This window comes from Schistocerca serialis, chromosome 1, assembly GCF_023864345.2.
Source record: "Schistocerca serialis cubense isolate TAMUIC-IGC-003099 chromosome 1, iqSchSeri2.2, whole genome shotgun sequence".
Taxonomy (NCBI): domain Eukaryota; kingdom Metazoa; phylum Arthropoda; class Insecta; order Orthoptera; family Acrididae; genus Schistocerca; species Schistocerca serialis.
The window spans coordinates 1137464244-1137478929 of record NC_064638.1 but is presented as its reverse complement, the minus strand read 5'-3'; the positions used below and the strand labels follow the sequence as shown (position 1 = coordinate 1137478929).

Genomic DNA, 14686 nt, shown 5'->3' with positions numbered 1-14686 from the left:
TCAATGGGTCGACGTAACAGAACTCGAGCTGAGCCTTACTAACTCACAAGCAATCCTCGTAATGCATGAGTGACTCATCAGTTCACATTTATGTGGAACATTGCTGTATAACGTTCTGAATAAAACAAAATGTCATTTTAGTTCCACAATTGCTTGTGTTGGTATAAAGCAGCAAGCACGTGAATTGAAAATGCTATCGCTGGGTGCTGGAAGTCACTTGCAAGCTTCCAATCTCTCTTCCACCTTCAACATTTCAATGGACGTTAGCGATCACAGCTAATTTAGTCACAGTCAGTCTAAAATTATTTAGGTAGTTGCGGAAGTGGGGATCTCACACACTCACGTACTGGTAGACACGTGAAGGTTAAGAGATGCGACCGTGTGCCTAGTACGCGTCCCATGTCCCTGTTAGATTTAAATATAGCTTAATCATTATTAACTCCAATTTAGTTTGATAAGAGAATGCGCATGGTTCGTATTCAGTAATTCACATCGAACGAAATATATAAACACAGTCACTGTTTTTTAAACAAATATATCAACTCTAACAATTCCAGTCCGCACTCGCACTCATCACTATTGTTACAATACTTATTTCACTCTGGTTACTGTAACTCTGGAATATTTCCCACAGAAATCCCAAAAGCCTTGATCGAACTTGCTAAGGGACATATGTTGTAGGCTTTCTCGTCAATCGCACATTATTGTTAACTTCACCCACTTCAAATCTGAACACTGCTTCCTTAATAACTCCTTGTCACCGCCTTTTCTTTCTACTTCTAGTTAATATTCTTCTTCTCATCTAGTTTCCTCTGCTCACATATCACCTACATTAATCTCTCATGTTATATTCACCAGCATTCCATGTAATGTCTTACTTCAAGATTCTGAGTACCTCCACTAGACTCCAGCGACGCACTACCTAGGGATGGACGATTAACTGCAATTAACCGATTAAAAACAATTATTCTGGTAATACCACAGTAACAGCTAGGATTTAGTCACTGAAGTTCGAATCTATTCACACCAACCTGTAATCATCCGAAAATCATCTCTGCAATTCTGGGAATACAATGAGGTAACGTATCGTGTTCTGTGTATTGTGGCTCGTAAATATCTGGGAATAATGGCCTCCTTGAAAGACTGTATTCTGAGGCAGCGGAAACAGCAACAGCTATCCGTTCGAGTCTCATGTAAGCATATTTACAACAGTATTTGTGGTAGAAGCAAATGTATTAATTACTTATGTTAATAAATGTTATATAAGTATTTATTTTGGCGAAAATAAAATATGGTAATTATGTATTTCATAAAATTGTTGGTTACAAAAAGAGAAATATAAGTGTGAAAGCACTGCTTTCCTTTAGCAGACCTTGTTATTTAAAAAATTGTATGAGGTCCGCTTTCTAGACATTTAAGACGTAACGTAATAATTAATTGAATAATCCATTATTAGGTTACGATTAATCGATTCATTTCAATAATCTTAAAGGCCAATTAACCAACAATTACTCATAATCACCCACAATACGTTTTTCAGAGACAAGAAAAGAAAATGGTTGAGGGACTAGTTTTGTTCATAATCGAGTACAAGGTCCAGTGACATCTCCCATCTCTTGGACCTCTTTTTACGATCCTGTGTGAGACATCTGTATGGTCACATTACCTCTTCTAAGGAACAGTTATCCTGGTTACGATAGTCCGAAGGCACAATTAACATTCAAGTTTTACCGACTGTTTAATAATGACACCTCTAAATATATACCCTCGAACGTAACAGTCATGCACCAACAAAAATCATGGTCTTCCTGATCATTATATTCCAAAACACTTTCAGTCTTTCCTCCATGCGTTTATGTCAAGTACTTCTGAACTACAAACAATCGACTATTGAACAACCTGCCCCATAACATGAGATAAATTACAGATTTCTTCTGCATCAGAAATATAGTATCATCCTATCTCTGAAAATAATGGTGGCTCTCCTTTTACTTCTAGTTGAATTCACTTAAAGATTAGTTTTTAGTCTCCATATTATCACACAAAGTATTAAATCGCGTTTTAACTTCTTGGCTCTTTCTTCTCTTTCCTGCTTTTTTCAATTTCCTTTTTTTTTCATCCCTGTAAGTATTGATGGTACAATACAAATAAGATCAATACTAATACGAGCTAATTAATCGACTCTTACTCAGAATCGCCCCTCCCCACCACTGACCGCAAGAAAACACATACACGAGCTAATGCAACACATAGATATTGAATTCCCCTAGATCACGAAGACAAGATTAGGCTAATTACATCGTGCACATACACATTTCACAAATCATTCTTCCCGTGCTCGATACGCTAATGGAACGGGAAAAAGCGGCAATTACTGGTACAATGAGGTGTACCCTCTGCCATGCATTGTTATAGTCGACCTTAAGTGTGGTTTGTGCAACTAGTGCTTTACTAGGCATGGGGCTTTTAGAGATGGTATCCCTTGTCATTCCTCCGACCTTTGAACTGATTTCACCAGCTCGTTGCAGATGGATTTCTTGTGGCGAAAGACGAGGTGAGGCAGTGAACATACGGGACTCCCTTCAGGAGGTTGGTGATTCAAATCCCTGTCCAGACATAAAGATTTAGATTTTCCATGATTTCCCTAAATTGCTTAAGACAAATGACAGGATGGTTCTTTCGGAAAGGATACGGCCGATTTCCTTCGTTACCCTTCCGTAACTGGAGCTTGTGTTTCTTCTCTAAAGATCTTGTAAGCGATGAGACATTAAATCCTAATCTTCCTCTAATTTAATGTGGCCTCCGACTCATAGCGCAACATGGCACTTTTCGCATATACATATCATTTTCAAATGTGAAAGAACTAATAAATAATAGAAAATAATCCTAGCACTGACAGGAGTATTGAATCCATAGCCTTTGGATCTGCAGTCTGACAATATTCCAGCCACTAAGCCATACGTAGTTATTACTATGTAATGGATTTATACACCACTGTGTGTATTTATAACCTAAAGAACCCAATCTCGCCGGGAAAACAATAAACTAACAAAAATAAATATCCCACGTCGTGTGTAAAAGAACAGTATCTCCTCATATGTACCCGTGAGCTTGAGTGCACTCCATTTGTCACCCGACGAAGTAAAAATCGTTGGCAAGTCTGTCACACTGATTAGCCAATAACAGATTTGTATCCTTGGTATACGTGGGCCATAAATTTATTCTGATTGGCCAAAACTCATGAGAAGCACTGGATGTGAAGTTAATACTCCGTCGCTCCTCTGCGAGCCCTAAAATCTGCAGTAACACTTCAGGGCAGGGCTCTATGAGGCGTTCGAATCGTTCTGGATACATATACTGGCCTACACATCTTGCAGTACTACCCACAAATAGCACTGCGAAGCATTGTTGAGATCAGTGGGCATATTTGAGTATAGGTATCATCTCAAAAACGCTGGTGATCTGAGGAGGCGAATACACGAGTGCGTTCATCAAGCCACCTGTGATCGACCAAAGAGTGGTGACATGTCGCACTGTCCATCTTCATCAGGGCACTCTAACACTAGGCAAGGACGCAGTGATCTGCAAGAATGTTCATGTAATGTGCGACTGTCATTGGTCCCTGCAGCTAGGCAATGGAGCATAACTGCGAGTATACGAACACAGCCAGACCATAATTGAGCCACTTCCTGCCTGGGAACAATTTTGTTCAGATGCAAGAACTACTGTTTCATGGGGCATACGCCACAGTCTCAGTGAAATACAACTGAAACTGGGATTATTGGATCGTGTTACGTGTCCTCCCTGATCATCCATGTTCCCTGATCCAGTGACGATATTCGGAGGGTCCCTACCAATCATTGACTTCTTTGTTGAGGTGTCAGGTAAGATGTAGAAGTCGGTTGTTGGCTAGTGAGGCTCATGGAATGCATTTGTCTCTGTACAGTACTTATACAGGGGTGGACAAAAATGCGGAAATACCAAAAACACAACACATAACCGTACTAAATACGATGTAGGAAAGCCGTTTACATTCAAAAGAGCTTCCAGTCGTCTCGGAATGGTTAAATACAGGTCCATACGGTTTCCAAGAGAATCTGATAGCATTGTTCCTCCAAAATAGTGGCAAGTTCAGATAACGATGCTGGAGGTGGATGATGAACAGCCGGCCGTTGTGGCCGAGCGGTTCTAGGCGCTTCAGTCTGGAACCGTGCGACCGCTACGGTCGCAGGTGCGAATCCTGCCTCGGGCATGGATGTGTGTGGTGTCCTTAGGTTAGTTAGGTTTAAGTAGTTCTAAGTTCTAGGGGACTGATGACCTCAGGTGTTAAGTCCCATAGTGCTCAGAGCCATTTGAACCATTTGATAATGAACATGCACCCTTCTCTCCCACGAAGACCACAAAGGTTCAACATATCTGATGACTGTGGTGACCAGGGAAGATGCAACAATTAATCTTTGTGCTCACAAAACCAGTCCTGGACGATGCGAGATGTGTAAAAGGGAGCCTGTCGTCATGGAACACAGCTTCACCATTAGGGAACAAACATTGTACCATGGGATGGATCTGATCAACTAAACTGATCACAAAATCCTTGGTAGTTATGCGACCTTGAAGATAAAACTTGGGGGCCATGGAATAACACGATATTTTTGCCCAATTCTTCACTGAACCCCAGCCGTGTTTCACTCTCAGGAGCATCGTAGGCTTTGGGTGGCTTATGCCAGATGTAAACTCTGCCAGAATATGGAAACAGAATGGAACAAGACTCACCTGACCAAATGACTTTCTACCATTGTTCGATAGTCCAGGTTTTACGGCACCAGGTTTTCCTGTTAACAGGCATCACTCATGTGTGACTTTGGAATTCCACCTCGCCCTGAAATTCCCTGGTTATTGAGCTCCCTTAACGTTGCTTTGATGGTTGGTGGGTTGGTTGTTTGGGGGAAGAGACCTAACAGCGAGGTTATCGGTCTCACAGGGTTAGGGAAGGATCGGGAAGTAAGTCGGCCGTGCCCTTTGAAAGGAACCATCCTGGCATTTGCATTGCTTTGATGCTGACAAGGCTTGCTAGTGCAACATTAAGTTCTTTAGTGACTTCAAATGTCGTCCTCTTGTTTTTCGTCACAATCCTCTTCAATGATCGTCTGACACAATCAGTCAACACAGACTTTCGTTCGAATAGTAACAGATCGGATGATGTTTTTCCCCTTTCCCAGTACGAGGTACAAATCTTAGATACAGTGCCTCTTGAAATACGTAACACTTCAACTACCTTGATTATGGAAGCACCCATCGTACGAGCGCCAACAATTTGCCAACATCCGACTTCACTTAGTCCGACACAGTGCACTCACAGCTACACATAATACTGTTCTCTCTATGACAGATATTCACAGCGTATTGAGGGCATTTCGACCGTGCCGTTCGTGGTCAAATACACTCCTGGAAATTGAAATAAGAACACCGTGAATTCATTGTCCCAGGAAGGGGAAACTTTATTGACACATTCCTGGGGTCAGATACATCACATGATCACACTGACAGAACCACAGGCACATAGACACAGGCAACAGAGCATGCACAATGTCGGCACTAGTACAGTGTATATCCACCTTTCGCAGCAATGCAGGCTGCTATTCTCCCATGGAGACGATCGTACAGATTCTGGATGTAGTCCTGTGGAACGGCTTGCCATGCCATTTCCACCTGGCGCCTCAGTTGGACCAGCGTTCGTGCTGGACGTGCAGACCGCGTGAGACGACGCTTCATCCAGTCCCAAACATGCTCAATGGGGGACAGATCCGGAGATCTTGCTGGCCAGGGTAGTTGACATACACCTTCTAGAGCACGTTGGGTGGCACGGGATACATGCGGACGTGCATTGTCCTGTTGGAACAGCAAGTTCCCTTGCCGGTCTAGGAATGGTAGAACGATGGGTTCGATGACGGTTTGGATGTACCGTGCACTATTCAGTGTCCCCTCGATGATCACCAGTGGTGTACGGCCAGTGTAGGAGATCGGTCCCCACACCATGATGCCGGGTGTTGGCCCTGTGTGCCTCGGTCGTATGCGGTCCTGATTGTGGCGCTCACCTGCATGGCGCCAAACACGCATACGACCATCATTGGCACCAAGGCAGAAGCGACTCTCATCGCTGAAGACGACACGTCTCCATTCGTCCCTCCATTCACGCCTGTCGCGACACCACTGGAGGCGGGCTGCACGATGTTGGGGCGTGAGCGGAAGACGGCCTAACGGTGTGCGGGACCGTAGCCCAGCTTCATGGAGACGGTTGCGAATGGTCCTCGCCGATACCCCAGGAGCAACAGTGTCCCTAATTTGCTGGGAAGTGGCGGTGCGGTCCCCTACGGCACTGCGTAGGATCCTACGGTCTTGGCGTGCATCCGTGCGTCGCTGCGGTCCGGTCCCAGGTCGACGGGCACGTGCACCTTCCGCCGACCACTGGCGACAACATCGATGTACTGTGGAGACCTCACGCCCCACGTGTTGAGCAATTCGGCGGTACGTCCACCCGGCCTCCCGCATGCCCACTATACGCCCTCGCTCAAAGTCCGTCAACTGCACATACGGTTCACGTCCACGCTGTCGCGGCATGCTACCAGTGTTAAAGACTGCGATGGAGCTCCGTATGCCACGGCAAACTGGCTGACACTGACGGCGGCGGTGCACAAATGCTGCGCAGCTAGCGCCATTCGACGGCCAACACCGCGGTTCCTGGTGTGTCCGCTGTGCCGTGCGTGTGATCATTGCTTGTACAGCCCTCTCGCAGTGTCCGGAGCAAGTATGGTGGGTCTGACACACCGGTGTCAATGTGTTCTTTTTTCCATTCCCAGGAGTGTACAACAGCGCGACCTGCAGGCTTTGGTAGCATATTCATGCATGTTCAAGCATGGATGTCTAGCGGTGTTTCCGCATACACGATGCAGTCACATTAGTGTGACTACAGCCTATGTTCAATTTTAGCGTTCTGTAACCACTCGTAGACGGCAGGTGGTAGCACTAACAGGTAGGGTATATAAAGCAGGTCAGGGAGATGTGAAAAACTGTGTACTCGTTGTTGTGATGCGGAAATGGTGCGATCCTTTTTTTTTTTTTAGTTATTTGTGGTACGATCTTATGCGACCAAACTGCTGAGGTCATCGGTTCCTAAGCCTACACACTACTTAATCTAACTTAAACTAACTTACGTGTCCATTATAATTATCCGGGCTGTTATGCCGTGGTCGGTTGATGAATTCTGTGTCGATTCCCAACGTTTCGTCTCCGATTGCGGGAGACATCTTCAAGGGGGTCCGTAGCTCAATGGAAGGTCCAACACACCCACTGGCTCGTTGGGAATCGACACAGAATTCATCAACCGACCACGGCATAACAGCCCGGATAATTATAATGGACACGTAAGTTAGTTTAAGTTAGATTAAGTAGTGTGTAGGCTTAGGAACCGATGACCTCAGCAGTTTGGTCGCGATATTTCCGGCCGTGAAAGTCTACATTTTAGTAACCTAAGGACATCACACACATCCATGCCCGAGGCAGGATTCGAAGCGACCGTAGCAGTCGCGCGGTTCCGGACTGAACCGCCTAGAACCGCAAGGCCACTGCGGCCGGCTACTTGGCTAGATTGCACCTACCAGCAGGAAAATGCCATGTGTCAGACAGTTCGCGCAGTATATGTGCGTGGTTCGAAGAGTACCATGGTGAGTTAATCATACTCCTCTGGTCACCGAACTCCCTGGATTTAAACCCATTTGAGAATCTATGGGACCACCTTGATCGGGCTGCTCGTGCCCTGGTTCCTCAACCGAGAAACATGGCACAATTGACTATGGTACTGGAGTCGGCATGGCTCTAGATTCCTGTCAGTACCTTCCAGAATCTTAATGACTCTCCTCCTGCATATCTCGCAGTAGTCCGCATTTCAAATGGTGGTTACTCAGGCGTTTGATAGGTTGTCACATTGATGTGACTGGGCAGTGTATTTGTCCATCCATTATCTTAAAGGATTCCTGGCGTTCCAAAATCAAATTGGCAGCAAGTAGAGCATTGAATTGCCATGTGTGGCACTGCAGAGGTTACATGATATCCATTCACTGAACACTCGTGGTCTCCAGTGTAATGGTTTACATGTGTGGAAACATGGCCTCTGCAATACTGAAGATCCACCCGAGATACTGTTGTCTCTGGAAACCCGATTTCTCGTGCAGTCTCTGATATGCTATAGCCTATGCAACTTGCCTCGAGCATTATCCTACATTAAAAATCACTTAACTCACTACATGCCGCCATGTTCACTACACACCCCCCCTGTAACAGACTGTTCAAATTTTGTTCCTACCCTTCTAAGTGCGAACTTCAGAGGTCCTACAGCATATCGTCATCTGGACAATCCTTCCTGTGACTTTGGACCATGAAGTTTCATATGTTTCTGTTTAGTTTTTTAAGCCTTCAGATCAGGCAGCACTGGCTTCAAGGGGCTGGTCGCGCGGTTGTGTTGCAGGATTTCGGTTGGACGACGTCCGAGACGAGCGCGGTCCTGAGCTCGTTCTTCTGGGGCTACGTGGTGACGCAGGTGCCGGGCGGCCAGCTGGCCGAGCGCTTCGGCGGGAAGCGCTTCATCGCGGGCTCCATCTGCCTCACCGGCTTCTTCACGGCGCTCACGCCCCTAGCGGCCGACATCGGCGGCTGGCAGCTCGTCTGCGCCTCGCGCCTCGTGCAGGGGCTCTGCCAGGTAAGGCCCTGCGCTGAGCCCGGATCAGAAACTGTAGTAGCCTGCGCTTGTTTGGGTCTCTGTTAAAATTGTGACATTGTCGGATTATAAAACATAATTCAGACCAGTCTCTATGTCTGTTCCAATACCTGTACGAAATCTATTTTTCCATTCGCTTACGCTCGCCCGTGTGTGTGTACAGGGTGTTTCAGAAGTGATGATCAATAATTCACACATGGAAAGTACAGGACACAAGTAGCCAAAAAGCTTCAATAAACATGTCTCCACAGATCAACCGTTGTCGAGATGCAACGAATTTCTGTTACAGTTCATCAGTGTCTAGGACCGTAGGGCATCTCTAAACGTTAAAGTAGGCCTTGTAAATATTGTCCATGCGTTTGAATACCACACTGAATTCGTCTCTGAAATGAGTTGCGAATCCTCTCAGGCAGTCCTGGAGAATTCTTTAAATGATGGAAGGCTGCTTCAATCCGCAAGCGTAATTCCTCAAGAGAATTGATCTTGGTAGCATAGACCAGGCTTTTGTCGTAACCCTATACACAGAAATCCATGGTATTTAAATCCGTAGGCCCTCCTCTGCCTATCCAATGTTGACCATACGTTCGAGTTAGAAACCAGCGCACTCGTAAATGAAAATGTGCTGAACCACCATCATACATGAACCGCATGTTCAGGCGTTGGTTCAGTGAGACATCATCATGTACATTTGGAAGTGATGATGATGAGGTTCCATACTCTGAGGAGCATAGGGAACAATGTGGGAGACCCGCACTGCTGACTAGGCAAGGTCCTAGCGGAGGTGGTCTGCCATTGCCTTCCTCCGACCGTAATGGGGATGAATGATGATGATGAAGACGACACAAAAACACCCAGACATCTCGAGGCGGGGAAAAATCCCTGACCCCGCTGGGAATCGAACCCGGGACCCCATGCACGGGAAGCGAGAATGCTACCGGGAGACCATGAGCTGTGGACCATTTGGAAGTACAGTTCGCAAAACAGCATGTACTGCTGCCCGGTTAGTCTCTGTCGTAGGAAGTGTGGTCCAATTATGCGGCCTTCGAGCAGTGCTGCTCAGAAGTTCAAAAAATAACGCTGCTGATGTCGTGATCACGTGTGTTGCGTTACGATTTACATCGGACCAAATGTGACAGTTACAGTAGTTTATTGTATGACTATATGATAGCGGAACAAACACTGGTAGCAGTTACTTCTGTAAAATATCTGGGAGTATGCGTACGGAACGATTTGAAGTGGAATGATCATATAAAATTAATTGTTGGTAAGGCGGGTACCAGGTTGAGATTCATTGGAAGAGTCCTTAGAAAATGTAGTCCATCAGCAAACGAGGTGGCTCACAAAACACTCGTTCGGCCTCTACTTGAGTATTGCTCATCAGTGTGGGATCCGTACCAGGTCGGGTTGACAGAGGAGATAGAGAAAATCCAAAGAAGAGCGGCGCGTTTCGTCATAGGGTTATTTGGCAAGCGTGATAGCGTTACGGAGATGTTTAGCAAACTCAAGTGGCAGACTCTTCAAGAGAGGCGCTCTGCATCGCGGTGTAGCTTGCTGTCCAAGTTTCGAAAGGGTGCGTTTCTGGATGAGATGTCGAATATATTGCTTCCCCCTACTTATACCTCCCGAGGAGATCACGAATGTAAAATTAGAGATTCGAGCGCGCACGGAGGCTTTCCGGCAGTCGTTATTCCCGCGAACCATACGCGACTGGAACAGGAAAGGGAGGTAATGACAGTGGCACGTAAAGTGCCCTCCGCCACACACCGTTGGGTGGCTTGCGGAGTATAAATGTAGATGTAGATGTAGTTACAAATACCGTCACGGGTAAATTTAGCCGCATCCGTGAACAGAATACTGCTTACAAACATAGTATTCAGCGTACACTCTTGTTGCACTCATTGGCAGATTCTCTCTAGGAGGGAAGTCCGCATTGTTGAGGGCTTGTACTCGCTGGAGATGATATGGATAGAGTACTTGCCGATGTAAAATCCGCCACACACTGCTATGACTCAGGACACACTCTTGGGTAGCGATCCTCCTTGTTAAAGTACTCAGACGTTCGTGTACAATGCCTAACACCCTGTCCTCAACATCGGATGTTATGGATCTGGATCGATCTTCTCGTACATGGTGTGCGAATCTCCCGGTTTCTCTAGGGCGCTGATGTACCCCGCTAAATATACGCTTGTCAGGCAGCCTGCGAAGAGGAAAAGCTTCTTCATACAATCGCACAGCCTCAAGGGCACTGCCATTCGCTTTGTCATACGTGAAGTGCATGTCAGCGTTCTCTTCATTGGTGTAACCTCTGTCCACGTTCGTAACTGCTTGTGAGGTCGTAACGGCACAGTGCACGAAGGTGCAAGGGGAAGTGTAGTTGGCGCATGCATGAACAAACAGATAATCGATCCCAAATCGTGAGATACCAAAGCAGATACCGCGGTATCCAGGGCTTTTTCAATTGGTTCCCAACTCGAATTAATGCGATACCTCGGGAACGGTTGGTTTGCGAACCCATGTTCATTGGAGCTTTTTAGCTATTTTTGGCCTGTACTTTCCATGTGTGAATTATTGACCATCACTTTTGAAACATCCTGTACACGTATATTAAAAAGCGTAGGCCAAATGCACATCCCTGACCTACCCCGCTCTCTATTTATATCTAACATCATTGCTAAGTTTTCGTATAGGTTTCGTAAAGCATTTATTAAGTAGAATGGGTGCCGAACCCTCTTTTGTTCATTATGCTCCACCATTTTCCCCATTGGCTTTATGAAAGACCCTTTCCAGTCCAAAAACTGCTAAGCGGATCTCTCGACTAAAGTCTGCAAGTTTGTCAGTGACCTGTTTTATTACACCACACTTGATGAATAAAAGTTTGTATGAGAGTATTATTTACATGTTCAGTTCCACTCCAATCTGCTGTGCATCATTGCAAATTTCCCTATAATACCACTGATAAGAGATAACTTGATTTACGAAGTTAAAAATGCCCATTTAAAAATCGCGTATTGATATACTCTGGTACCGAAAGATCTACGTCTATATCTACATCTCTCCGCAAGCCGCCTTACGGTGCGTGGCGGAGGGTTGCATGTACCACTAATAGTCATTTCCTTTCCTGTTCCATTCGCAAATAGAGGGAGGGAAAAACAATTATCTATATGCCTTCGTATACGCTCTAATTTCTCGTATCTTATATTAGTTGTCCTTAAGCACAATGTACGTTGGCGGTAGTAGAGTCGTTTGGCGGTCAGCTTCAAATGCCGGTTCTCTAAATTTTCTCAATAATGTTGCTCGAAAAGATCTCTGTCTTCCCTCCAGGGATTGCCATTTAACTTCCCAAAGCATCTCCGTAACGCTTGTTGTTCGAGCCTACAAGTAACAAATCTAGCAGTCCGCCTCTGAATTTCTTCGATGTCTTCCTTCAATCCGACTTGATACGGATCACAAACACTCGAGCAGTACTCAAGAATAGGTCGCACCAGCGACTCCCTTACAGGTGAACCACTCTATCCTAAAATTCTCCCAGTAAACCGCGGTCTACCATTCGCCTTCCCTACCACAGTTCTCACACGCTCGTTTCATTTCATATCGCTTTCCAATGCTACGCCCTGATATTTAAACGACGTGACTGTGTCAAGCAGGACACTGGTACTCATTCCCATTTTTCCACATTTAGAGCTACCTGACATTCATCACACCAACTGGAAATTTTGTCTAATTCGTCTTGTATCTTCCTGCTCAGCTTCAACACCTTACCGTGCACCACTGCATCATCAGCAAACTACCACGTATTGCTGCCCACCCTATCCGCCAAATCATTTGTATATATATAGAGAACAACAGTGGTCCGACCATACTTCCTTGGGGCACTCCTAACGATACACTTGTCTCTGATGAACACTCGCTGTTGAGGACAACATACTGACAAGGGAACCTCCCCATCGCACCCCCCTCAGATTTAATTACAAGTTGGCACAGTGGATAGGCCTTGAAAAACTGAACACAGATCAATCGAGAAAACAGGAAGAAGTTGTGTGGAACTATGAAAAAAATAAGCAAAATATACAAACTGAGTAGTCCATGCGCAAGGTATGCAACATAAAGGATTGCCTGACCTTAGGAGCGCCGTGGTCCCGTGGTTAGCGTGAGCAGCTGCGAAACGAAAGGCCTCCCTCCAGTGAAAATTTTTTTATTTTCAGACGATTATCAAAGTTAAGGCACTCAAACATAATCAACTTCGCTCTCCAAAATTCCAGGACATGTTCAGATTTGCTTGGACCCATGCAGGATTTGACGGTCTACACACGGAAAAATTTGAAAACGTTAAAAACATATGTTTTGACAGAGCACAGGGAAAACTGTGCGACTGTGAAACTATTGCATTCATTTGTTGCAGTTCATGTGACAAACTCTTATGTTTTCATCACTTTTTTGGGAGTGATTATCACATCCATAAGAAAACCTAAATCGGCAATGTAGAAGAATCTTTTTACCCACTCGCCAAGTGTACAAGTTAGGTGGGTCGACAACATATTCCTGTCAGGTGACGCACATGCCGTCACCAGTGTCGTATAGAATATATCAGACGTGTTGTCCTGTGGAGGTATCGGTTGACCTATGACCTTGCGAGCAAATGTTTTCGGTGCGCATTGTAGAGGCACGTCTTTTCGTCTACTAATCGCACGGTTTTGCGGTGCGGTGGCAAAACACAGACACTAAACTTATTACAGTGAACAGAGACGTCAATGAACGAACGGACGGATCATAACTTTGCGAGAATAAAGAAAGTAAAATTTTCACTCGATGGAAGACGTGAACCAAGGACCTCTCATTCCGAAGCTGCTCACGCTAACCACGGGACCACGGCGCTCCTGACCTCATAATATTCTTAACGTTGCTTATGTTGCGCATGGACTACTCAGTTCGTATATTCTGCTTTTTTTTTCGTAGTTCCACACAACTTCTTCCTGTTTTCTCGATTGATCTGTGTCCAGTTTTTCAAGGCCTATCCACTGTGTCAACTTATAACAAAATCTGAGAGGGGTGCGATGGGGAGGTTCCCTTGTGAGTTCTATTACTTAAGAAGTCTTCGAGCCACTCACATATCTTTGATCTTATATATGCTTGTACCTTCGTTAACAGCCTGCAATGGGACACCGTGTTAAATGCCTTCCTGAAGTCTAGAAATATGAAATCTGGCTGTTTCCCATCATTCATTGTTCACAGTATATCATGTGAGAAAAGGGCAAGCTGAGTTTCGCAGAGCAATGCTTTCTAAAACCACGCTGCTTCATTGACTAAGCTTCTCAGTCTCAAGAAAGTTTATTATATTCGAACTGAGAATATGTTCAAAGATTCTGCTGCAGACCGAAATCAGGGATATTGGTCTGTAAAAAAATGTAGGTCGCTTTGGCAAAATGGATAATCAGAATACCCCCAGAGTCTAACAGCTCATCATTTCAATTAAGATTAGTGACAGTCTAGCTCACCTAGTAATATTTTTGCGGTCCTTGTTTTACTTTCATTTCATTACATTAGAGTTGGGCTAAAACTTGTATATTTGTCTAGACCGAAGGAAAGTTAGGAACAGCAAATGCTTGAATATGCACGAACTAGTGACACAAATGGAGGGTTGGAGAAAAGTGGATGTGGTTATAGACAGACCTGCAATGTAGCCTGAGGTCTGGGCTGGGTTACAGTGTGACAGTTTGGTCTTTTTGCAACAACCCATTTAAAACAATCGTTTTATAAACTTCATGAAGTATTTTCAGATGTCCAGATTTGCAAGGTGGTAATCAGCAGGAAGCTTGGAGTATGACTTCAGTTTTATGTAACATTCTGTTTTATGTGATCGCATTCTGCACAATTATATCAGAATCAGAATAACGAAGTCATTGATGGCTAGTTGTTTAC

The 14686-nt window shown here is 45.1% G+C and overlaps 1 protein-coding gene across 1 annotated transcript in view; it reads left to right on the top strand.

The window, feature by feature from the left end:
• Positions 1-14686, top strand: part of LOC126417434 (putative inorganic phosphate cotransporter) — a 167888-nt gene that overhangs the window by 97109 nt on the left and 56093 nt on the right. Inside the window, exon 3 of the mRNA XM_050085117.1 lies at positions 8522-8752. Within this exon, the coding sequence (XP_049941074.1) occupies positions 8522-8752 (231 nt within the window). The remainder of the gene's footprint in view (positions 1-8521; positions 8753-14686) is intronic.